Source organism: Lygodium microphyllum, chromosome 29 (genome assembly GCF_053477565.2).
Source record: "Lygodium microphyllum isolate KBCC chromosome 29, Lygodium_microphyllum_v1.1.10, whole genome shotgun sequence".
In the NCBI taxonomy this organism is placed as follows: domain Eukaryota; kingdom Viridiplantae; phylum Streptophyta; class Polypodiopsida; order Schizaeales; family Lygodiaceae; genus Lygodium; species Lygodium microphyllum.
In genome coordinates, this window is record NC_141163.1 from 123,777,304 (window position 1) to 123,803,322 (window position 26,019).

At 42.0% G+C, this 26,019-nt stretch overlaps 1 protein-coding gene and 1 pseudogene across 3 annotated transcripts in view; both read left to right on the plus strand.

Moving 5' to 3' along the window:
- The window catches only part of LOC148011105 (Nitrilase/cyanide hydratase and apolipoprotein N-acyltransferase family protein), a 140,195-nt gene extending 114,843 nt beyond the window's left edge, over positions 1-25,352 (plus strand). For 2 of the 3 annotated variants that reach the window (XM_087671131.1, XM_087671132.1), the window contains exons 8-9: positions 22,673-22,755; positions 24,986-25,352. In XM_087671131.1, coding sequence (XP_087527257.1) covers positions 22,673-22,755; positions 24,986-25,069 — 167 coding nt within the window. In that variant the 3' untranslated portion in view covers positions 25,070-25,352. The remainder of the gene's footprint in view (positions 1-22,672; positions 22,756-24,985) is intronic. The other variant, XM_087671130.1, reaches the window with a different exon arrangement.
- Positions 2,622-14,379, plus strand: LOC148011106 (uncharacterized; annotated as a pseudogene).
- Positions 25,353-26,019: the final 667 nt, after the last annotated feature.

Consider the following 26,019-nt stretch of genomic DNA (forward strand, 5'->3'; position numbering starts at 1 on the left):
ATAAAGATGCATTTTACAGCCTTGTTGTCCAACTTCTTTCGAAGTACCTGTGGAATATGGGCATATGCAAGACACCCAAAAGTACGGAAGTGGCCAACAGAAGGTTTGCGGCTGTGCCAAGCCTCAAAAGATGTGACGGTTTTCAAGGCCTTGGTAGGGCATCTGTTCAAAATGTGGCAAGCGCACATGACGGCTTCCATCCAAAAACTATGAGGCAAACTCTTTGCCTTCAGCATACATCTGGCCATCTCCATGAGTGACCGATTTTTCCTCTCTGCTACCCCATTCTGCTGTGGAGTATATGCAGTAGTGTACTGATGGATAATGCCCTTCTGCTGCAAATAAGAATTCAGCATAGAGGACATGTATTCCCCCCCTCGGTCCGAACGGAGAGTCTTAATCTTGCAACCAGACTGAGTTTCCACAAGTGCACTGAAAGCCAAAAATGCATCATACACTTCTGACTTCTTTTTCAAGCAGTAGACCCAGCAAAAACGTGTAAAGTCATCAATAAATGTTACAAAATAGTAACAACCACCCAATGACTGTGTCTGCATGGGCCCACAAACATCCGAATGCACAAGCTGCAGTCTGGCTGTTGTTCTAAAAGCAACATCACGGGGAAAAGAGAAACGATGCATTTTCCCCAAAATGCAACCCTCGCATAAATGCTCAGGAGGTCTCTCCAAGAGAGGTAATCCATCCAACATCTGAGTACGCTGTAATAGCATCAAGCTGCCATAGTTTACATGCCCCAAACGAGCATGCCATAACTCTGCCTCTAACATAGCAGGAGTAAGAGTGGATGTCAAATATGCAGATTGATCTACCGAAAGAGCATCCAACTCATATAACCCATGACACAGAGAACCTGTCAAGACCAATGTCATGTGTTCCTTGTCACGGACCATGCAACGGTCATCATCAAAGGTGACCTGCAAACCACAACGTGCCATAGAAGAAATGGAAAGCAGATTCTTCTTAATGCCAGGCACATACAAAGCATCCTGTAGGCGGAGAATAGAGCCATCAATGGCTGTAAGCTGAATCTCCCCAATACCACGAACAGGGTATGATGCATTATTAGCACACTGAACAGACTTCCCAACGGGAGGTGCACCAAGAGAAGCAAACAAATCTCTACGAGATGTGATATGCCGTGAAGCACCACTGTCAAAGAACCAAGTGTCAGCATCCTCTGTAGAGCTAAATGCTCTATCAGCCCAAGAGACATCATAACTGCAAGTGTAAAAACAATAGTCCCTGGCTGCAACAAAGGACGCGGACTCGCTAGCAGTGGAAGGAGCTGCAGAAACAGACATCCCTGACTCCTTCTTCTTCTCTTTGGCGATGCGCTTCCTGCACTCAGTGATATAGTGGGCAGGCTTCTTGCAGTAATGGCATTTTCCTTTCTTGGCTTGCGTGCCCCCCTGTTTCTGACTTGTCTGTGAAGTGCTACTACTACCAGAACTCTGCGAAGCATTTTTCCCTTGGCTGTTTTTACCCTTCTGCCTTGACATAAAAGCCTGCTCAGAGGCTATACCATCCACACCACTGTTCCGTCTAGTTTGCTCCTCCTCTAGAAGCAAACTGACAAGCTGAATGAAAGTGATGGGCTCTTTCGAAATCCTCATAGTGAGGTTCAAGGCAGTATGAAAAGCCAAGTAAGAGGGAGGCAGTGAATTCAATGTCGTAGAAATCAGCTGCGCATCTGAGTAGTACTCATCCACATTCATGAGTTGCTCCCGCAAGTCCTGAATTTTGTTGAGATGATCCTGCATAGAATCACCCTCATTCATCTTTAGAGTCTCTAGCTCTTTCTTCAAGAAAGAGATGCGAGTCTCATTCTTTCCTGCAAACATCTGCTCCAATGTCAACCAAGCTTCTTGTGAAGAAGCTGCTGAACGAATATGAGGAATGATAGAACGCTGAACTGCCAATGCAATCAGCGACATAGCCTGTGCATCCCGTGTATCCCAAGCTTTCTGAGCTGCAGTTCTTGGGGGAAGTGGCTGAGCGGGCTGAGGTGGAGGGGGCTGAGGTTGCCCTCTTGCACGTCCTCCTGGAGGAGGAGTAGCGGGAGCCACAACTCCCGGTCGTGCTTCCTCTCCACTGACATAATCCCACAAATTTTTGGCCACTAATACATTCTTCATCATGAAAGACCAAAGGGAATAATTGTTCCCATCCAATCGGTCTTGCTTGGACACATAGGTGAATACATCTCCTCCCTGATTTGCCATTATTTCCCAAAAGGCAATAGAGCAATGTCAATGCAGTACGGGCTGGAAATCTGCAAATTTCCAGAAATTGCAGCAAACACAAGTCTGCAATTAATGTCAAAGGGTACTCTGTCAAAAAAAACTGTCACTGATGCACGCTTCCCAAGGTGCAATTAGTGCTCAGCAGCACTAAAACATCAAAAGCCCCAAAATTTTCTGCCCAAAATTTCTGTCACAAATGTCTGTTACAAAAGCCCCAAAATGTGCATTCAATGTGTCACAGACTGACACAGCACGTTTCCCAATGCTGAACCTGAACCTGTTGCACGAACTCCTGTGTAAAAGAAAAGTGCAGAATGTTACCTCTGCGTGTTGACGACGGGCACGATTCCCGAGGTAATGACTGCTGGGTACAGTCGGACTGACGCACAGGTACAGGGTACAGGATGGCGCGTCAGGACACAGGCGGCACGTCAGGGCACTGGTGGCGTGTCAGGAGACAGGTGGCGGGACAGGGTACCAGTGGCGGGACAGGGCGTCAGATGGCGGGACAGGGCGTCAGCTGGCAAGGACGTGACAGGGCGGCGTCAGGAGGCGACGTCAGGTGGCGCGTTAGGTGGCGACGGCATCTGCAAGTACAGGAGGCGCGTCAGGTGGAGCTTCTCGCAAACAGGGCGGCGCTGGTCACGAACTGGCACACGCAGGAGCAGGGCTCGTGACAGACAAGGCGGCTTCAGCTCCAGGTCCAGGCGGCGCAGGCAGCTGGTGGCGCTGTCTGACGAGCTGGCGCTAGGGCACAGAGGCGCCAATCTGGCGGGGCTCCTGGCGGCGCTGCTACAGGAAGGAGATGGGCTGACTGACGAGTCTGCACAGGGCAGACAGATGCAGGCCCAAACCTGAGCCGACTAGCGACGGCGGCTGAGTCCTCGGGAGCTGTGCAGAATCCTCGGGAGTTGTGCAGAGCTGCTGACCAGCTCTGATACCAAATGTCAGATGGGAGAGGATCGAGGTGCAGCTGAAGTGCAGTAGACAGTGTGAGAGTGAGAGACAGAGTTGAGCACGATACCCAATGCAATTGTACTGAATAGAGTGTTAGCTGAAAGTACAAATGATAACCCTTATACCTTAGGGTTATAAGGGGCTGTTCACACCCGAACACAGTAAGTGCCCGTAAGTGTGCACCACAAGCACATACAAAATAGTACACATAATCTGGGGGAAAAAACCTCTCCTACCGAGAGTAAAAAGTGCCCCAGTGTCCTAGTGATCACCCGCACACTCCCATATGAGCGTAGGCGTAAGTAAGGCGTGTGAGATACCCAACACTGATGCTCCATTTCCTTGTTGAACATCCTCAGATATTCCTTCCTCAGTAGAAGCACTTTCAATTGGATCCCCATTTTTTATTGTTTCTCATATGTTGGAATATGCCGGATCAACTTGGCATTTCCCTTTTAAAGATTCAAGCAAATTTGAAGTGAACTGAGTAAAACTCAATTCATTAATGATGGGCATTCTGCTGAGTGCATCAGCTACTATATTATACTTTCCTTTTCTATATCTTATCTCATAGTCGAACTCTTGGAGGAGTTCGGCCCATCTGGCTTTACGCCCGTGTAAATCTGGCTGATCATTAAGCCACTTAATACTTTCATGATGCGATAAAATCAAAAGTTTGGCACCATACAAATAGTGCCTCCATTTCTTCATTGCATGTACTATTGCATACAGCTCCCTCTCATAAACAGAGTAGTTCTATTTTGCACGATCTAATTTCTTGCTTTCAAAAGCAACTGGTCGACCTTCTTGTAATAAGACCGCGCCTATTGCCTTATCAGTGGCATCAGCTTCAACCACAAATGGTTTATTGGGATCCACTATTAATAATACTGGAGCTGTAGCAATAGCTACCTTAAGTTTTTGAAAACTTTCATTTTGGTCTGTTCCCCAATTAAAACTTTTCCCTTTCCCTTTAAGTTGGTCTGTCATTGGAACACCTATTTTGGCATAATCTCGAATGAATCTACGATAAAATCCAAATAAACCGAGGAAGATCTGCAGCTCTTCTAGGTTCCTTGGAGGTGGCCATTCAATAATTGCCCTTACTTTTTCTGGATCCATGTTGATTCCCTCTTTCGAGATTATATGCCCTAGATATTTGACCTCTTGTGCAAAGAATTCACATTTAGTTTTCTTTGCATAAAGGGAATGTGTTCTTAACAGTTGGAATACTAATTGTAAGTGTTCCAAATGTTCTTCTCTTGATTTACTAAAGATCAAGATATCATCCAAAAAGACTACTACAAAATGTCCTAGATAGGGCCGTAAAACACTATTCATCAGCTTCATAAAGGTAGCTGGTGCATTAGTGAGGCCAAAAGGCATCACCAAAAAATCATAATGCCCGTATCTAGTACGAAATGCCGTCTTGGGAACATCTTGTGCCTTAAATTCTTATTTGGTGATAACCTGATCTTAAGTCTATCTTTGTGAAGAATTTTGCCCCTTGCAATTGATAAAAAAGATCTTCCATTCTGGGCATAGGAAATTTATTCTTCACCGTTATTTTATTAAGTGCTCTATAGTCAACACAAAGTTGCATAGAACCATCTTTTTTCTTTACCAATAAAATTGGTGAAGCCCAAGGTGAATTACTGGGTTGAAAAAACCCTTTATCCAGGTAATCCTTAATTTGTCTTTCAACTTCTTGATGCTGTGTTTCACTTAACCTATACGGTGGTTTTGAAATTGGGTGTGTATCCTTATTTATATCAATTGGGTGATTTATATCACCCCTATCTGGTGGAAGGCCACTTGGTAAATTAGAAGGAAACACATCTTTAAAATCATCTAACAAACTGTTCAATTCATTATTAACATTCAACTCACAAACATAAGAAAATTGTTGCTTTATATTACAAAAAGTAAAAGTATTCTGTACAGGAAGAGACCATAGCATATATACCTCACAAACTTCCTTCTTCAGCAGCTTCTGAACTTCAGTAGAACACAGCAAAGGATTATCAGATACTTCATGTTCACCTTGAATGACAAAAGTCTTACCATCCCTTTCAAATTCCAGTGTATTATGGTGATAGCTACGTTTTAAGGATGGTTCCAATCCCCATAGCCACTCCCTCCCTAGAGCAATATCCGCTCTTTCCATGTTCATTATTTGGAAATCAAGCTTATCTTTATATTCTTGAATCTTGATTTCCAAATTGGATACCATTGTATCCCATATTTTATTGTCTTGGCCTTGCATCATACGAACAACATATTGATGCTCACTATTTTGTTGGGGAAGTTTCAATTTTTTGACAAGTGCATAATTTATAAAATTATGTGTGGCAGAGTCATCAATCATGACTCTGACCCGTTTTCCAGCTATCAATCCATGTACTCTAAGTAAATCATGTGGCCCAAAAGTAGGCTGCCACATAGAAGTTGACATACAACACTTATGTTGTACATCCATGTGCAAGACCTCTAAAGATTTATACTTTTCATGGCCCTTTAATTCTAAGGTCTGCACTACATGGAATTGTTTTTCTTTTCCCTTACCCTTGTCCTTATCTTTTCCTTTATCTTGCCCCTTTTTCTTTTGAGGGCAATTCCAAGTTGCATGGTTAGGGGATAGGCAATTAAAGCACAATTTTTCTTTTTTGGCCTTATCAAAGTCATCAGGACTTAACTTTGGCCTCATATATGGTTTCTTTTCAAAAGGTTGTTTTCTACCCTTGAAAAATGGCATTTTCCTTTTAAATTTGCCCACAAATTTTAAGGTTTCCAATTCCTTAGACTTGGGCTCCATATCAGTGAGACTAGTGAGTGTACCAGGACGCGTACTATATTCATAAATTAATGCAAATTTAATTGCCTCTTCAAGTCTTAGGTAAACTCCGTTTTACTTCGTTTTTACAGGCTTTATCCAGTCCCCTAATGAATCCTCTTGGTTTTTGGAATTCATCAATTCCTTCCAGTTTGAGGATTATCTCACGATATTCCTCCAGATATGTCAGCAGGGGTCTTCCCTTTTGTCTGACATAATCCCAATCTTCCCAATTTCTTTCCATTTCATTTTCAGGAAGAAATTCTTTTAAAAAGACGGATTCAAATTGAGCCCAAGTTTCAGGTATTTTGTTCGCCTCCTTTCAAGTTCGCCACCACTTATATACTTTGGGCCCCAAAGTTAAACTAGCCTCCAGTGCTTGGAGATGTGGTGGGGTATTCTTCAATTTATGTAAATCTTCCCATTTTTGGAGGAAATTAAAGATTGTATCTTTATTCCTATCTTTTTCCTCCGCGTAAAATTGAGGTGGTTTCATATCCTTTAAAACCGGATTATCCCTCAATTTAGGATAAGTTTGGAGTTCCTTGGGATCTCGCATAGTCACATCTAAATCTTTCGATGAAGATGGGACATCTGAGATTTCTATCTTATTTTTATCTTTTTCCAACAATAAAGTTAGTTGAGATTTTATTTCAATAAGTGTTTGGGTTAAAAATTCCATTTGAACCCCCTGAGTTTGCACACGAGCAGAAAGATCATCGAATTGCTCTCTCGTGGCAAAAAATTCTTCCCATTGTTCTTCTTGTATGTCTGGTTCATGGGGATCTACCATAGGTTGATCCCCAGAACTAGAACTTTCCATTACCCTTTCTTTCCCTTTTTTTGCCATTAATACACTGGAATTGGAAAGCAAAAATAAGAAATTTGCATACAAGTAAAGTACTTCCCTGATTTTTAATGGCAGGCTGTGGCTTCAGTTGTGTATGATATTTTCCTGTCTGTTTCACAGCAATTGTCTCACGCACAACAATCGTGACACATTTTGCCTCACAGCTGATGCCTCTCGACTGATGCAGCTGACGCCTCTTCTTTTATTGACCAGAAACGGAATCGTGTTATCTCACGCTGGTTCTGGTTCGTTGTGCAGGCGTTGACCAGAAACAAAATCCCCTTTTTGCTTTTCGCCAGTCGACAGACCAAAAACGGGTCCCCGTTTCTTTTCTTTTTTATGCCCGTAACGTTTCTGCAACGGGTCCCCGTAACGTTAGATGTCACTTACGTGACGTGGCACTTCTCTTCTCTTCACGGCGCGTTCTGACGGCCCGTCCCGTCTCGCTTTCAGCGATGTGACGTGGCGCTGCGCTTCAAATGTGACGAGTTGCTTCTCCGTTTTTCTTCACGCCCGTCTCGTCGCGTTTTCTTACTGTGCCAGGTACTCACGCAAGCTCACAAAGACTGACGGCCTGACTGGCGTCTGACAACCTGACGAACGATTATCGATCTGAGACCCCGAACCATAGGCTCTGATACCAATGATAGATGACGGAGAGTGAGAAAAATCAAAACGATGGAAAGCACGAGTGTCGTTCTCCTCCCAGCCACGCCTAGATAAGTGCTGGCCCCCAACCTGATCCCTTTGCCAGCCGTCAACTTCCGGGAGTCCTACTATTCCTGGACTCTCTTACTCTCTAGGCTCCCCTTAACCCCGTTCGGGCGCCCAAAAGCCCGGACGGTCATTCTCGTGCATGTTCCCCTAGATTTACCTTAATGTGACATTAAATATCGCTTTTAATGTCACATTCCACATTTATGACCTTAATGTGACATTAAATATCACTTTTAATGTCACATTAATGTCACACATTGCTACCCCTATGAGTCTTCTCAAGGTCTCAAAGTTCCCAATGTTAGGTATTAATGATGGTAATCCTATCCAAAGTTGTCCATGTCCGACGGACAGGTCAACCCGTTGGACTTGTCCGCTGCGTCAAGTCCGACTGCGTCCGGACCCGTCCGGTCCATTTCCTGTGACCTGTCCGCGACTGATGCCCACCGTGACCATTACGCTGCATGTGGGTCCCAACTTTCGTACACCTGGGCCTTGCGGCCAATAAAGTTATAAATGGTCGCTTTTTTGACCGTTTTCAGGCCCGTTTTTCTTTACTTTCTTACCTTTCTTTTCTTCTTTCTTTCTTACCTTTCTTTTCTTCTATTCTTTTTTTCTTTCTCTCTATTCTTTCTTTTCTTTCTCTCTATCTTTTCTTTCTTTCTTACAAAGACTCAAGAGAAAAGATTAAAGATTAAAGATTTAAACTAACAAGTTTAAAAACTCTCTCTCCTTTCCTCTCCCTCTCTCATGATTCAAATTTCATCCATCTCTGTCTCTCTGTTATATACACATAATGGATTATGGTACAATGCAACTATCCTCTTCCATGGATGATGGGCCACCATTCAAATTTCAGAATTTGAAATCTCTCTCTCTCTCTCTCTCTCTTTCTCTCTCTCCCCACACCCCCCACCCCCACCCACAAGGGCCAACCCTAAATCCCAAAGCACTCTCCCTTTCTATAAAGTCTCCCCTCCCCCACCATCTCATTCATCCTTTCAAGTTCTCCATTCCTCCTACTTCTTTCAAGCTCTCCATCCTTCCTACTCTCTCAAGCTCTCTCCTCGAGTCCTCCCTTAACCTCTCAACCCTTCCAACCTTCTCCTCCATCAAGCTATAGCCTCTCTCTACTCCGTTAAGCTCTCTACTCCTTCAAGCTCTCTACTCTTTCTACTCCTTTCTTCTTTCATTTCACCCTCCACGCGTGACCCTCTAGGCTCTCTCTATATATCATCAATAGCACCCCCTCTCCATGAGGCCTTTCACTTGCATTGTGCCTACTTCGAACGAGTGAAGGAGAAATCCAATACTTGCAAGTGGCAATGCAAGTATTTCCCAAAGCTCCAAACCTCATCCGTCACTCCCATTCTCATCCACCTTTACAAATTAGGAGGGGAAGCCACACCATGCCCCGGTATTCGCGACGGTGTCTATGAAGATTGTCGTTGGAAATACTTGCCATTGAAGCAATGCAAAGGTGTGACATTAATGTGACATTAAAAGTGATATTTAATGTCACATTAAGGTCATAAATATGGAATGTGACATTAAAAGTGACATTTAATGTCACATTAAGGTAAATATAGGGGAACATGCACGAGAATGACCGTCCGGGCTCTTGGGCGCCTGAACGGGGTTAAGGGGAGCCTAGAGAGTAAGGGAGTCCAGGAATAGTAGGACTTCAGGAAGTTGACGGCTGGCAAAGGGATCCGGTTAGAGGGCCAGCACTTATCTAGGCGTGGTTGGGAGGAGAAGTGCTTGTGCTTTTCATCGTTTTGAGTTCTCTGACTCTCCGTCATCTATCAAAAGGCCTTTCAAGGGCAAGTGAGGAGGTGATCTCTCCAGATCATGAGGTCTCGGATGGGGACGGCGATCCCTCTCCAACTGTCTCGGTTTCCTTTGTTGGAGGAGCCTCTTCTATCCCATCTAGAAAAAGCCATTCGAGTGGTGCACCTATGCCCAAGAGACAAGCCACTCTTGCCCAAGCAACGGGGCAAGTTTCAGGTTCTCTCTTCTTTCTCAAGGAGAGACAAAGGCAAGCAGAAACTGAGATTGCACGTACCATAATTGAGTGCAATCTCTCTTTCCATATTCTCAAAGTGGTTCGATGGAAGCGGATGGTGAAAGCCATTGCCGCTGTTGGTCCATGCGAGGGATGGTACAGTGTCACGTACAATGATATGCGTACCAAGAAACTCGATAAGAAGAGAGAGGATTGATAAGTCCTTTGAGCCGGGTCATGCCAGTTGGGCGAAGTATGGATGCTCTATCCTATCCGATGGATGGACTGACCTAAAAAAAAGGGGGATCATTAACATCCTCGTCTCTTGCCCACTTGGCACATACTTCTTATGAGCGGTGGATGCAGGCAGAAGGAGAAGGAGAATCACGGGCTCGTTTATGTATCAGCACATACGGCAAGCCATCATTGAGGTAATGCTTCTAAATCCATTATTTTTGTAATCTCTTCTTTTATCTCCCAAATTTATTCTAATTTCATCGTGCATAATCTTTTAGGTTGGGCTGCAAAATGTGGTGTAAGTTGTCACGGATAACGCCTCGAATTGTGCATCTATGGGGTGGAAACTTGAGGCCGAGTTTCCATCCATAGTATGGACACCATGCAGCAGGTTGGGCCTGCTGGCAGCTAGCGGCAGCTTTTAATGTTGTTTAGTACAGACAACAATTAGATTTCAGACCTTTATTGCATGAAAATCAGAAATATCACTCTCTTCTGATATTCTTTCATCTTCTCGAGCTTGTGCTCAGTCATTCTCAGCCTTTTGGATTAGATTTCGGTCAATTTGGTGGACAACAGAGAGATCTCTACTGTAAATCCTAAATTTTTGTAGATGTTAGGGTACTTGAAATTTGTAAAATTGTCAAGGCATTTAGATGCGAGTGCATTCGTTGTAAATTGGGGCAACATTTGGCCAGTTGGTGGTCTCATTTGTGTAAGCCTTGGGTGAAAATTCAAGGGGCAATTGGCTTGAATTGATGTTGATTGTTGCTATAGCAAGGGGCTTTTGAAACAACAAAGGAGGTGGTGAATCTCTGCTTGTACTTATTCCATTAGCAATCAAGTTAAAGAAATAGGAAAAGAGTTGCTAGTTTTTGGCCAATAGGGTGTCCAATGTCGAAGATTATTAAGATAATTTGCACATTTCAAGTTATATTCATTTATTGATTGATGTAATTAAGTTGTTTATAAAGGAATTACTAGTCTTTTCAAGAAGGAAGGCTGGTTTCATCACCTATACTCTTAATCAATCTCACCTACATTCTCTTTCTCTTGTACCATGTAAATTGGTGTGGCCAACATGGTACAATTGGTCACTGACAATGCTTTCAACTGTTAGAGAATGGGACCCTTGCGTGAAGCGGAGTTTCCATCCATTGTTTGTACCCTGTGTGCCACCCATTAGATTGACCTTCTCATTGAAGACATAGTATCGTGAGGACATGTATTTTTGAAGTCTCACTTAACATGCGGATTAACTTTTAATCACATGGTTAAGTAAATGTTGTACATGTAAGGTGTAACTATGGTTAGAGTAAATTTATGAGCCCAAGATTTGAGGAAATCAAGGGATGTGAAGTGCAAAAGTTGCTATAAGTTATGCTGCACAGGTACTTCGTGGTATCTGGTACTAGTTGTTGGCTTAGGATAATCATTTGGTCATAAGTATTAGTTGGTGACACTAGAGAAGTGACATTTAATGGTACTTAACGCCAATTTGATGGTCAAAGATGGTGCAGAGACACTCGGAAATGAAAGTTGCCTAGTCCATTTAATTATTGGCTAGTTAGATTATTTTTTAAGGCATCGAAATAATTATTGGATTAATTTTCAGTATTTAAAGACTGTTAATTAATATTTAATTATGGACAATGTTGGAAAAACCATTTGGGAATGTTGCCACTTGTCAAAAAATGTCCATGCAAGTTTGCAAAACGTCTTTAGAGGTTGGAGAGAGGCATTTTTACTGTGTTCAACTTGCACGAGAGAGAGAGGAGATTTTGTTGGTCGGATTTGCAGCCATTGGAGGACCTTCTGAGGCAATCAGGGGCAGGAGAAGACCAATCAACAGCAGGTGACTGCATCTATAGGCAATTGAGACAGGGTAGCAGCAGTAAATGATTGATTTTCTTTAGTTATTTGCATCTACAAGTTGTTGAGACAGGGTAGCAACAGTAAATGACTGATTTTCTTTAGTTCTTTGCATCTACAAGCTGTTGAGATAGGGCAGCAGCAGTAAATGACAGATTTTCTTTAGTTCTTCGTGAAGAAAGTCTGAAATTTTCTCTCTCCTCAACATTCTCTCTCATCTCCTAGCCTTTCTATAGCCTTGCTCCAAAGATTACAGCATTGAGATTACCTGAGACTGAGAAATTTCAGATTTCTCTACTGTAAAGCCTAATCTGCAGTAAAAAGTACGATTTAGTAGCAGCCTTGGGAAGTGTGCAAAAACTTGGAAGCTCCTAGATTTGGATTCAATAGGGCTGAAGCTGTTTTCAGTTAAATTTAGGTGGAGGGACCAGCAAATCAGTGAATTTGGGGCATTTTCCATCTCCATCGATGTGGATGAAGGCCAATTGACTACCGGAATCAAGGCGCAAATTAGATTGAAGACTTGTTGGTCATTTTTTATGGCAAGGGGAGTTGGAATACTGAAACGATTCGGAGAATTGTATGTCAACTTCTTCAATTAAGTTAAATAAATGCCGAAAGAGGCGTCAGTTTTTGAGCCAAGAGGGTGTTCAATGTCCAAGATTATTATATGGTAAAGTGTGCTTTTCAGTTTTGTGGATTTGTTAATTGCTGTAAATAGTGCTTAATCAGGTTATTTACCACCCTTTCCGAGGAGGAAGGCTAGTTTCGTGGTTCCATTGTTGGGATACCACTCAATCCCTTGATTTGGTGGGCACGAGGCATCTAATTGCAAGACAAAGCTTTGTGCTAGTGCTGATTTTTATTCTTATCTAAGAAATTACAGTAATATGTCTTCATATAGTGAGATGGACTCAAGTAGTGATGATGCCTCTCAGTATGAATATTCATATGGGAATGAAGGAAACGCAATGCATGACCTTGGACAGGGCTTAGACCATGGACAACAAGCTGAAATTGTTGCTGTTGGGCAAGATGGACAGCCTTCAAGGCATAAGAAGGTTGATGACTAGCAAAGTGAAGAGGAATTTGATGACCAGTTCAAGAATCAGATGAAGACAACAACAAATCTCCTTGCTGAATTGGCCAAGGATCTTCAATTTACCCGATTTTTGAATGCTCCAAAGGACAGCAAAGGTAAGAAAAAGACGTCTTTTACACCTTCAGGAGACAGCAAGATACACCGAAGCTAATGCCAAGCCCTTCATTTGAAGCTCGCAAAGATGCTAGTAAAATAAAACAGTTGGTACCTACGGGGCAAGGAATGCAAATACAAGGCCATCACGGAAGTGTCAATCCAATGGATTTTGGATAGTGAGGCATGCATGCTATGATGGGGTAGCTAGGATATTTCAGCGGAAGCACGATTTTTGATACTATGGTTGGACAAGGGCGGCATACGGGAATCTATGGCACAAATCCCTATGCTATGCAGTAACCAATGCATGGTGTGTAATCCCCAAGGTATTTGGGTATATCTGGAAATATGCAAAACCCTATGTATGGCAGCATTGGCTTGATGCCTAGGGCACAAAGTAGCATGTTTGGTATTGCATCTGCACTCCCGAATGCTTATGGGGCTCAAGGAATGAATTCTGGTCATGCAAATGCTTCGTTTGGCATTGGTTCTGATGTAAATTCAGCAAGTGCACCCTTTTTGCAGCAGCGAGTGTTTTACAACTTGACACTCAAAGGGACAGCAAAAGATTATGATGAGGGTGGAAAAGCAATGAAGGTTGAGTCCTTTAGAGGTATCCAAGATAGGCTGAAAGCTTTGACTTTCATTCAGCAGTTTGATGCTGCCTATTCAGCGGGGAAACTTCACGAAGTCCTCGAAGATTCGAAAGGTAGCCACTTTCTTGAAAGGGAATGCATTACAGTGGTGGTCTACTCTTTTGATGCAAGGTAGAGCACCATCAACATGGGTACAATTCAAGCAAATGTTTGCATCGAATTGGTTGACAAGTACCTTTGAGATAGACATCATGATAGCTTGGAATAGGTTGGTTGCTAAGGAATGTAAGAATGTAGTGGATGATGCAATGTCATGTAAGCCACAAATTTCAATCATTAGCATGGTTTATCACATTGAGTTGGGTGCCATGAAAGAGCAATATGTTGTTGATTCGGACTTTACTAAGGTTTATAATGAGCTTTGCAATGGCCAAAGGCATGAACACTTTGTAGTAAGAGATGGATTTGTGATGATGCATGGATAACCGTGTGTCACAAAGCAGTTAAGGCGTAGAGTTGTTACTGAAAGTCATGCTCCTCCGTATGCAAGACACAGTGATATTGATGCCATGGTCAAGGCAATAGAGTATTTCTTTTATTGGCCTTGCCTATTCCAGATAGGCCTTGATAGAGCATTGTAATGGACTTTATTCCGTTGAGGAAGAAAATATAGACTAATCATATGACACAATTATTTTTGCAGCACATCTTTAAGTATCATGGTATTCCAGAGTCGATTAGTGATCCAGACCCTCGGATGACCAATTTATTTTGGAAGGGATTGTTTGAGAATATGGATACCACAGACATTCTGATCATCCTTTCATCCACAAACAGATGGTCAGTTTGAGAAAGCAAATTCCACAGTGCTAGATCTTTGAAGGTGCTATGTTTCAGACCACAAGACACAATGGGAGTAGTATTTGCCCTTGGTTGAGTTTGCTTACAACAACACACTTCAAGGTTCTACGGCCAAAGCTCCATTTGAGGTAGTTGAGAGTAGCAAGAAGGTACCACCTATTCTGCAAACTAAGGATAAGATCTTTGAGGCTAATAACACGTTATGTGGAAAACTTGCATGTATGTAGCCTATGCAAAGATAAAATATGCACTTCAGATATCGCAAGAAAAGCAAAAGAGGATAGCTGATCACCACAAACGTGCTTTAGCTTGTAGAGGGTGATTATGTATTGCTTGCCATTGCTGTCTAGAACAGTTTGATGCTTGTTTCCAATCTACCACACACTGGTCGGAGCAGATGTCAGCAAGCTAACTGGTGTTGCTGATCCGGTCTTCCTTTGCTAAGTTTTGTTGGTGTGCGACATCCAGAAGCTGCTTTGCTGCGTTTTGGGATCCATTCAGAGTATGACACTCTCTCCAGCTGAAAGTAGCATTCCTTCCGTGGATGTGTGGTAAGTCCTTGATTACAACTTAATTACAGCACCAAACAATCAATGCAAATCTGAAAATGCAAATTTACCTATTGATGTTGGACAATGCACATCCAATTGGTCCCAAAATTGGCGCCCCTTTCGGTATTTCTTTAGCTTTATTGAAGAAAAAGTTGATTTACAATGGGATTCTCCCGATCCCCTTCGAAATCCAAACTTCCCTTGCTGTCTAAAGTCACTGGCAAGTCTTCAATCTGATTTGCCCCTTGATTCGGGCAATCAATTGGCCTTCACCTGCTTTGATGGAAATGGAAAATGCCCCAAATTCAATTATTTGCTGGTCCCTCCACTTGAATAGGCTAAAAACAGTTTCAGCCCTGTTCAATCCAGACCTTGGAGCTTCCAGTTTTTGGCAAGCTTCTTGAGGCTACTGCTAAACCCTAATTTTTGCTGTAAATTAGGGTTTACAGCAAAGAAATTTGCAATTTCTCAGCCTCCAAGGGTCCAAATGCTGAGATCTTCAGAGCAAGGCTGTGAAATGGTTGGGAGATAAGAGGAAAAGCTGTAGAGAGAGAAAATTCACAGTTTTGTCGCAAAGAAGGACTGAAAATCAGTGAAGTGCAGCTACTGCCCTACCACAACAGCATGCAGATGCAAAGAACTGAAGAAAATCAGTCATTTACTGTTGCTGCCCTGCCTCAACAGCATGTAGATGTTGTCTCCTGCCGTTGATTGGTCTTCTTTGCTCTTGGTTGCCTCAGAAGGCCCTTCAATTTTGCTAATCATACATGCAACCTCCCCTCCCTCTCTCTTGCAGGCTGAATTTATAGAAATGCCTCTCTCGAGCCTGTAAAGACGTTTTTCAGTCTTACATGGGCATTTTTCACAAGTGGTAGCTCTCCCAAATGGTTTTTCTAGCACTTTTCATAATTAAATATTAATTTTTAATTTTAAAATACTTAAAATTAATCTAATAATTATTTCGGTGCCTTGAAAAATAATGACTAGCCAATAATTAAATTGGCTAGGCAATTTCCATTCCCGAGTGTCTCTGCTCTATCTTTGATTATCATATTGGCGTTAGGTAACATTAAGCGCCACTTCTCTAGTATCACCAACTGACACTTATGGCCAAATGGATGACCTAGGCCAACAACTAGCACCAGATACCACCAAGTACCTGTGCGACATAACTTATAACAACTTTAGCCTTTGATATTCCATGATTTCTTTGGGTTCCGGGCTTGTAAATTTACTCTAACTGCAGTTACACCTCACATGTGCAACGTTAAGTGAGGTTTCAAAAATACAAATGTTAAGTGATTAGAAATTAATCCACATGTTAAGTGAGGTTTCAAAAATACATGTCCTCATGATACCAGCCCCTCCCCTAATCCTCCAAATATAGGAGTTTGTGGTGCAATATTTACTCTCTGCGTAGAGTGTTTGTTGCATGAGCATTGTATATTTAGCCGTTATTCATTTCATTATTATCTGTATTCATTGTCTTTGAGTTACCCTAACCCTAACCCTAACTGTGTTCTGTGTTATCAGTTTGTGCTTTGTTGTATGATTGGTATTGTGTTTTTGTGTTTAGAGCATCTCGTCACATGATGATATCAAAGCCAAGTTCTCTATGAGAAACCTTGGACTTGATTTGAGAGCTCATCTGCAGAAGCAAGAAGCAAGAACAACAAAAGGTTCAGATGACTTCAAATATCTAGACATCGCTCTTGACACCACATCCAAGCATATCAAGAAACGAGCGAGAGTGGTCCTCCCAGCTTGCCCTTGCTAGATCTGGCACGGGTGGAGAAACTTTGGATTACCATGGAGTCCATCAACCGTATGAGATTTCAATTGCTGCGTATGATCTGATCATTATCCATAGGGCTCAATAATAGATTGAAGAAAAGCCTGAGTTTTCTTTTTTAGATTCGATACACAGAACTATTGACCATGCAGGTACGATGGAATCTCCACTTTGGATTGGCCATTCTCAAGTGGAAACTGGCACGGATTATATCTCACTTTCATCTTACTTCTCCAAGGCCAAGTATGCACAATCTTGTTTCTAATTCTATGGTATTTGATTCTTCTATTGCTCATGATTCGGGAGATCCTCTTGAAGAAGGGATAATATATAATATCTTTTGGTTTGAAAGTAATGAGGAATATAGATGTTTCTTTGAAAACTCCAGACAAGGTAAAAGAAAGAAACAAGAACTTGTAAGTATTCCTTCTCTTCCTTTTCGTTCAAATAAATTTCTCTCTCATGGTCATACTAGAGTAAGTACATCTCATTTTGTTGCGTTTAATGGACAAAAGAAACCAATGATGTTTTTTCACATTTTCAACCATCACAAATTCATTTGGGCTCCCATCCATCCCTCTCTCATCTTATGCACAACCTTAAGGACTCTTTCTTTCTTCTATTCGAGTGGTGTACCAGTGACGGGAGATCATCCTCCGATACACACACTTTCGAGTTTTCCCCCTCCAAGGTATTCTTGGAGTGTGGATCATTTGGTACCACAGTTTGCCTCTATGGCTTTACCTAGTGGACCACTTGGTCATTCTGTTGTGCCTCAACTGACTCTTAGACAAGGCTACTGTATCCGAGTGCCTCAACCTCCACCTTCGGCACCTTATGGAAACACTTATGTTCTAGTGCCTTCGTAGCAATCGGCACTTGTTGGACATCAGCAGTCTATTTCAGTCTACCCTACCTCTTATCCCCCTCCTTATCCTCCACCATCTTATCCATCACTACCTCACACTACTCCAATTCCACCGATACCTTATGGTTTTAGCTTCTCATTTGCCAAGAACTCACTCAATGACAAGATTCATTTCATCGGATCTAATTACACCACTTGGTCTAATTTGATGAGGCATGTCCTAGACTCCCAGAACCTATGGATTCTTGTGCAGGGTTTGAAATCCCAACCCAATCCCACACTTGTTCCATATGAGGTCGTCCACTCATGGAAGTCTCGTAATGCCTCCACTATAGTCTGCCAGGCCTACTACTTGAGTTTCATTCTTAGCTTCAGTATTTCGACTTAGCATCGAAGCGTTGGGTACACTTGACTGATCGCTATGCGGCTCGGGATAGGACTTGTCACATCAATTTGGATCATGAGCTGCAAAATTTCAAAATCACACAGACAAGGATAACTTGAAAGTCAAGTTGGTTGATTATTGACGTCTCCTCACCGAGCTCTCAACCACTGGGACTCCTTAGTCCTTTGACAATGAGGTTACCATATTCCTTAACAAGTTGTCTAGAAAATGTTCTCATTTTATGCAATAAGTGATTTCACAGTCTCAGATGCCCACATTTTATGAATTTGAGTGTCAGCTGTTGCGTCACACATGGTTGTTCGATCAATTTCATAACACGTCCTCGATAGAGAGGGCTCTTGTTGCATCTTCTGAGAGGGGGCAGCAGAGCAGGGGCAAAGAAAACTCAAAGCCAAATCCAAGGTAACCCCAGCCAGGAAAGCAAGGTGGTGGTAACCCTCAGCAGGGGTAATGGCAAGACCAGACTCACACTACCACATGTCCGTCATGATAGTCGGTGAACTACTCAAATCCAGAGGGCTTGTTTGATTGGTTTACAAAGGCCCACATTATATTTTAGAGACATTGGATACGAGTCTCATTCACAACTACGAGTTGCCTCTTGATGAGGTGGCTGTAGAGACCCATTCATCACAGTCGAGCACGTCAGTATCTGTTTTTCTTGTGGATAGTGGAGCTACCTATGGCACGACTCTTAGAGCGGACATTTTTACTTCCCAAGCCCTTGCAGTTGGAAGTGTCTACGTAGGGAATAACTCCTCGGCCACGATTCAGGGCCAAGGTCGCATTAGTTTTGCCACTGATGAGAGTCTGAATCGTGCTACGTTGGATGACGTTTATTATGTCCCCCCAGCTTGCGGTGAACTTAGTCTGTTCAGTAGCTTTGTCAATCGGTGCGATCAGTCTTCTTTACATCAACCATTGTCGAAGTTATTGATGAGAAAATTGTATTAGTTGTTGCTCGTGGAAGGCACAACCTTATGGCCTCTATCACTTTCTTATCGTGACGATAATCGAGAACTTGGAGTTCCATTGTTTCTAGGCTTTAACCACTGCATGGGAGCCTTTAAGCACTGAGCATCTCTGGCATTAGTGCTTAGGACATCTTTAATATAACTCTCTTTATGAATTGTCGCGTCGCGAGATGGTTGATAGCATTTCCCTCTTGAAGCTATCTCAAGAGGTTTGTAAAGCATGTTAACTAGGTAAATAGCACCATCCCCCTTTTCACAACAGTCCACTCATAGAGCTAAGACTCCATTTAGGTTGATTCACATTGATCTTTGCGGCCCAATATCCACAGCTGCCTCAAATGGTGTGCTTTACTTCCTTTCGACAGTTGAGGATTTCTGTCGATACATGTGGGTGTACTTTCTCAAGCAGAAGTCTGATGTTTTCAGCTATTTCAGTACTTGGATACTGCTAGTTCATAACCAATTGGTTGTCGTGTGGGTACTTTGAGGAGTGATTATGGTGGAGTGTTTACCTTCCACGATTTTGAGTTTCTACAAGAGTAGGGCATTGCAAACCAGCTGACCTCTATCAACTTCCCTGCACAGAACGGTGCCGTAGTGTCTAGGAACGGGTTTGTCCTAAACATGGTATGCTCTATGCTTTTTTGCAATAGAGCTCCCTCAGTGCCTTTTGGGTCGAGGCTATTAACACTTCAGTGTACATCCTCAACCGATGCCCGACTGCAACGGTCCCTAAAATGACTTTAATGAGGCATTCTTTGGCTATCGGCTTGTTATTTCTCGCTTCAGAGTTTTCGGTAGTCATGCTTATATGCACTCCTGATGACAAGATAGAAAAGCTCACCCCTCGGATTGATCTCTTAATTTTTGTGGCCTATTCTTTTGATGCTCATACTTATCCTTCTGTTGTAGGGAAATTACTTTGGTTGATTTATACTAGGCCAGATCTTGTATTTTAGTTACTTTGCTTAGTCGGTATTTTAATGCACCTAGAATGTCTCTTTAAGTTGCTTATCTTCGCGTGTTAAGATATTTAAGGTGTACCTATAATATTAGACTAACTTATGGACATGGTTTATGCTTACAGGGTTATACTGATTTTGATTGGGCCGGAGATCCTAACATCTAGCATTCCCATGGCAATTACCTCTTTCACACATTATTAGGATGGCATGATTGTAAAAGGGCAATGGGACAAGTGAACAATTCCCTTGTGAGGGCATTGTTCATTGGTATTGTTGCATCGCATTCTGCATAAGCATGAACTCTTGCATTCCCCTTTGCCATTACCCCATGCATTGGCATTTTGTTCATGTAATCATGCATTCGTGTGCATTTATTCCTTTTCGATCTTTTCATGAGTGACTGACTTTGGATCCACCATAATCATGGCATTGCACATGGCAGTTCTTTGCAGCAGTTTTCCCATGGTTGCTTGCTTACTTTGCTTGTCTTGCTAAGCTCCCCATTATCTTTTTTTGCCTCTCCACATATTCTCCATATGGTTGGTATACACCCACTTCCATTATCCTTAGGCACTTATCCTAGTAAAGTGTGGGATAGGTTTGCTTGTTTTTTGAAGGCCTTGGGTTTGTTTCTTGTTTGATACTTAATCGGCCTCTGCCGCTCCATTTCTTATGTAGTTTTAAAAAAAACCTCAAAAAGTCCATTGTTGGTTCCATCTGCCTTTGCAGGACTTGGTAGACCCTTGGGTAGCTGATGAGCACCCTTGGTCCGATGCCTTGGCCTATCTTGGGTGATCACTTGGGCTCCCTTGGTGAGATAACCAGCACCTCTGTAGTCTTGGTGGGTCACTAGGCAGCCGACAAGCACCCTTTGTTCGATGCCCTAGTTGCTTTGAAGTAGGACGCCTTGAGTTGAGGTAAACAAAACTTAGGATGGCCCACTTTTCTAGCCCAGTTTTGGGCTCCAGAGGGGGTGTTGAGCTAATAAATGTCACTAGCCACTTAAACAGTCCCAAAACATATTATTTAATATCTATTTTTGGCTTATTTTACTTAAAACCCTAAAATGGGGCGCAATTCGAGAGTGTTAAGTGGGGGCTCCTAAACTTTCTATAAATAGGTAGTTTGCCTTCCACTCTCCCAATCTCAATTTTTGCAGATTTTAGGCCTTTCAACTTGCTGCCCACGCCCTGGATGTGGAGGACATCGTGGTCCAAGCTGGCCATTGCTGTCTACAACAGTTTGGCACATGTTTCTAGCCTACCACCCATTGTTCGGAGCTGATTTCAGCTTGTTGACTATTACTGCTGATCCAGCCTTGGCTACGTTTGCTGGTGTTCAACATTCAGAGGCTGCCTTGTTGCATTTGGGGATCCGTTTAGAGTACGACACACTCTTCAGCTCATTATCCCTACCCTAATCCTCGAGATACAAGAGTTAGTGGTACTAATCCTTGAGATACAGGAGTTAGTGGTACAGTATTCACTCTTTGCATAGTGTGTTTGCTGGATGAGCATTGTATATTCAGCAGTCATTCATTTCATCATTATTTGTATTCATTCTCTCTTTGAGTTACCCTAACCCTAATTGTGTTCTATGTTATCAGTTTGTGCTTTGTCGTACAATTAGTATTGTGTTTTTGTGTTGAGAGCATCTCCTCACAGAGGGTTAGTGGTGGGTAGTGTATGTCATACATCTCTGATGAAACAGTACAGGGCTAGCATATGGACTGATCCCTGGACTTTGTGAGTTATTGGTCATGTCGTTAACAGATGTCCACAACATATCACTGAGTCAGATACACCATTTTCTTATATGAGATGAGGATTGGATGGCTCAAAAGGGAAACTGTACTTGGGGTCTTTGTAAAAGTAACACTTCGCGGAAATTTGTGGTGATGGTGGGCTGGCTCAATAAAGCTCCGTTTAAATACAAAGTCTTCATCTGGTGAATGTTTGTTGGTGCTCTTTCTCTTTCCTCTGCACTGTTCAGACCTTATATCTCGAATGATTGCTCTTTCTTTTGTACAACATATGAAGAAACTTCTTGTGATTGATTTCTTTCTTCTCTCGTGGCAAGAAAATTTTGGTCTCTGTTTGCTATTTGGTCTTGAGTGGTGAGGCTGTCGATGTCTCCAAAGGACTGGGTTTTTGGATAGCCCAAGTTTGCAAATCCTGTCCAGCCACATATGAAAGTTCTCTTTCACTTTTTGTGCTTTTGGGGCTGTGGGCACATATGGACTATGTGGAATAAATTCAGTTTTGATTCCACTTCTGGATTACAGAGCTATATTGCCTGTTTTAGAGGGCTTCACTGGCAGCTTGACATCATTGAGCTTGCAGATATTCTTCCTCAACAGGATCTCCTTTCTTGGCACATCACTGTTTCTTCGGTTTCCTTGTTGGTCATATAGACAGTTGGTGCTTGTAGCCATGTTGTAGTTCTGAATTTGTGTTTTGGTAATTAATACAACACCCTTCATGAAAAAATAGTTTGTGGATTACATCCCATTTACAGGCGACAAACTTATGTTTTGGGGCCAGTCTGTTTTGAGTTGCAGATGGTTTACAAAACTGTATACCAGCATTTGTTTGACCACTTAGACCTGGGTTTTACTAGAAGACACAATATGTTTCATTTTCAAGTGCCTTATAATAAAATATTAATCAACACAGCTGTACTTTCATGTCAAAGTAAACTTGACTGCTACTTGTATGTTTGACTAGATCGTCTATGCACTGGTTTGGCTATCGCTGAGATAGATTTGGAGTATTTGGAATCAGTGAGAATTCGCATGCCTATCTCTAAGGTATATTTCTTTGCAACTTTGTCAAGTAAACATCAGTGGTTTATATGCAAAAAGGTTTCTTCTTTGGTTCTTAAGGAAGTAGGTTCTTACTTTTGTGGCATTAGCTACCCTTAGCTTACTGAAATCATGTCAATGTCCTTAGTCTTTAGGGCAGGTTAAAAATAAGTCCTATGAAATCTTAGAGGCATAAGCATAAGCAGAGAAACCTTTATAAATATACCTTATATTCTCAAATTTGGACACTACTCTCTCAAACATCAGACGTGTGACCTATGTAGGTTTACATAAATCTTACGTTAGGTCTTTTGGTTCATGCTAGTAATGTCAATCCCAATTTTTTTGAGCTTACATGCACTGATGTGTATATCTCGTAAATAGTTGTATGTATTGGGTATGTATGGCCATGGACCCATCCTTTGGAGTTGCCTGGACCACATACTGCATGTAAGTTTTGCCAACAGCAAAGCAATCTGAGTAGTGGCTAAAGAAGAGAAATAAAATTCATGATCACATTGTGAATGTTGCTGCCTGGCTTCAAATTGCTGTAGAATCAAATTGCCACATAACAAGATTTGAAACCTTTTCCTGCTGGTTGGTCTTAATCTAACCCGAGATGAGCTTAACTGGGAATGTCCAACTGCATTTGTTAATAGTTTGAAATAATTTCACCACAATCGCACTATTTCAGATAAAAGAAATAACACGAATAATTTGCTTTTATAGAGTGCTAACCCCATCTTGAGAGTGCTGTAGTCATATATTCTTTTCCTTGTTCTCAAAGAGTTTTTTTATCACTCTAGTGGAGTGAACTCCTCTTGGCACGAGCACAGGTACGAGTTGTCAGGTTGTGAGGTGAAATGATGGAGGCCCAAAAAGCCACAGCTGCACAGTTGTAGTATTGTTTCAAGGTGAAGGCTATTTATACCAAAGGGTTGGTTGTTGCACCTCTCTCTCCTTCACACTTGGCCTGTCTACAGTGTGGTCATTGAGTGCTTGTGCGGCCCATCATTGAGTTCTATCCACTAGGACCCTATTTTGGGCAGTGGTCAGTAAGGAAAAGTTGGACAGCTTCTTGACTGCAAATATGTTGACATGAAGCTTTGAATTGATAGAAGAGGTTTTTGCGCTGCTGCTGTGTGATTGTAGGATGAGTGCCTACAGTTTTAAAGTGAGTTGTTCGTCCAGGTGTTTCTCTAATCTGAACTTGCATTTTCAAATGCATTATGCTGTGTTGCCTTCTCCAGCAAGGCAGGTTAGCCTCCCTCATGCAAACTGTCTAATCCCTTCTCTGTTGACCAACCACGATGTCAATTTTCTACTCATTGGGACTGACAAACCAACAGCGCAGCTTGCATGGCTAAATCCCTTAAGACCAGTTATCAGCTTGAGGAACAACCAATCTTTCAGTCCTGAAGCATAGGTTGGCTTGTCTCAACTGTAGTCTAAGAATTTGCTGTATAAAGCCACTGTGGAGGCCCTCTCAACTCTTTCCTGAGCACAACCAGTGGTCCTTGAAGATGCTCCTTGTTATAGGCATTCCATAGCAGGCTTGAGCAAGCTGCCTTGCTCCCAAGTTCCCACCATCCACTTCATCCTTCAACACAAGTTTTTTATTCCCTCCAAAATTATCCCATGCCAGTCAATGGAAGAAAGAAGTTGTGAGATAGCATCATAAGGTGGATGGATCATCTCTACTAGTCAATATGAAGTTGTGAGAGAGCATCAGAAACAAGCTGATGGATCATCTCCTTCCTGACCCTACTTGCCATGCTGGTGCATAACACCTTGTAGGAGCCATAGTGGATCCAAGAAGGGTCTACAATCCTAAGAATAGGCAACAGCTTACAAACCTGGATAAACAGCAAGGTGATTGCTTGAAAATCGGCAAAGCCATACTCACTGGATTGTCCTTTGGGCTTAGTTGACGAGGTGTCATCTAAATGGATTCTCTCATGCTCATTACTGTACGGATTGTGATAGTAATTGATTCTGACTTGTTCCCTTTCATTTCAAGAGCAATTGCAACACAAAAATGTCCAAGAAGCTCTGTAGTTTGTTGCATCCTGTAAATTTGGAACAATCATTACTTGTAGATGACCAGATAGTTCCTAGCTTCTCATTATGTTAAACTAGAGTAAATGTGCTAATCAAATCTTTTTAGGGAGTATGCCCTACATGTATGCCAAAGCATGCTGTGGTAAAGTAATTTTATCGTGTTTGTGCATAACAGCACCGTAGGTATGATCTATACAAGGGTGGAGATTGCCCTATTTCAAGTGATGGAATATCCGCTGAGCGACCTTCCTCTCTCTAATTATTCACATTTTATCTGCAAACCCAACAATAACACTACAAAATAAGTTGTAAAAGATGTATCAAGATACCCCCCATGATTACAAAGAAATTTGATTGGGATATAGTGTTTCACATGTATGAGAACATCATTCTTTTGAGACAATTTTCATTTTGTAACTTGTTGGAAAAGGTTTTTTGAAGCCCTTGGGTGTGAGTATTTGTGAAACTAAATCTCAAAAACCAACTTCTCTAGTACATTATATATTAAACATGTTTAAGAAATTTCATAATTTGGTTCTTTCAGCTTCTAACCACACTGGCCTTGTAGTTGAATTTATGGCTCTTAATGTGATTTTGCAGTCAATTTGGCCTTTTCATATTTCTTCTAATTGACAATATGTGATTTTTGCAATTTTGTTGGCCTCCAGTATTTTCCTCCAATGGGCAATATGCTATGTGGTAGAATGATCTAGTGGACCTTGAGTATTTCCCTCTAGTGGGCAATATGCTATGTAGTAGAATGATCTAGTGGCCTTGAGTATTTTCTTCCAATTGACTATATGCTGTGTTGTAGAATGATCTAGTCGAATTGTCAAGGGAATTGGTCTGATCATTGTTAATAGCGTCAAAAGAGAGGCTTTGTTATTGTGCTTAAACATTGGTTTGAATATAGCTGCTCTTTGAACCATGATGTTTACTTGTGGACTTGCTTATCCAAATATGCAAACATAGTCCACTTTAGCAAGGACTATCCTATGGCATTTGGTTTGAATATAGCTGCTCTTTGAACCATAATGTTTAGTTGTGGACTTGCTTATTCAAATATGCAAACATAGACCACTTTTGCAAGGACTATCCTATTGGCATTTGGTTCAAAATCATTTGTGGTATGCTCAAACTAACTATATTGCAAAGAAAGTGTTGTATGCTAGATTTTGTTCCTCATGGGCACATATAACACCATCAAAG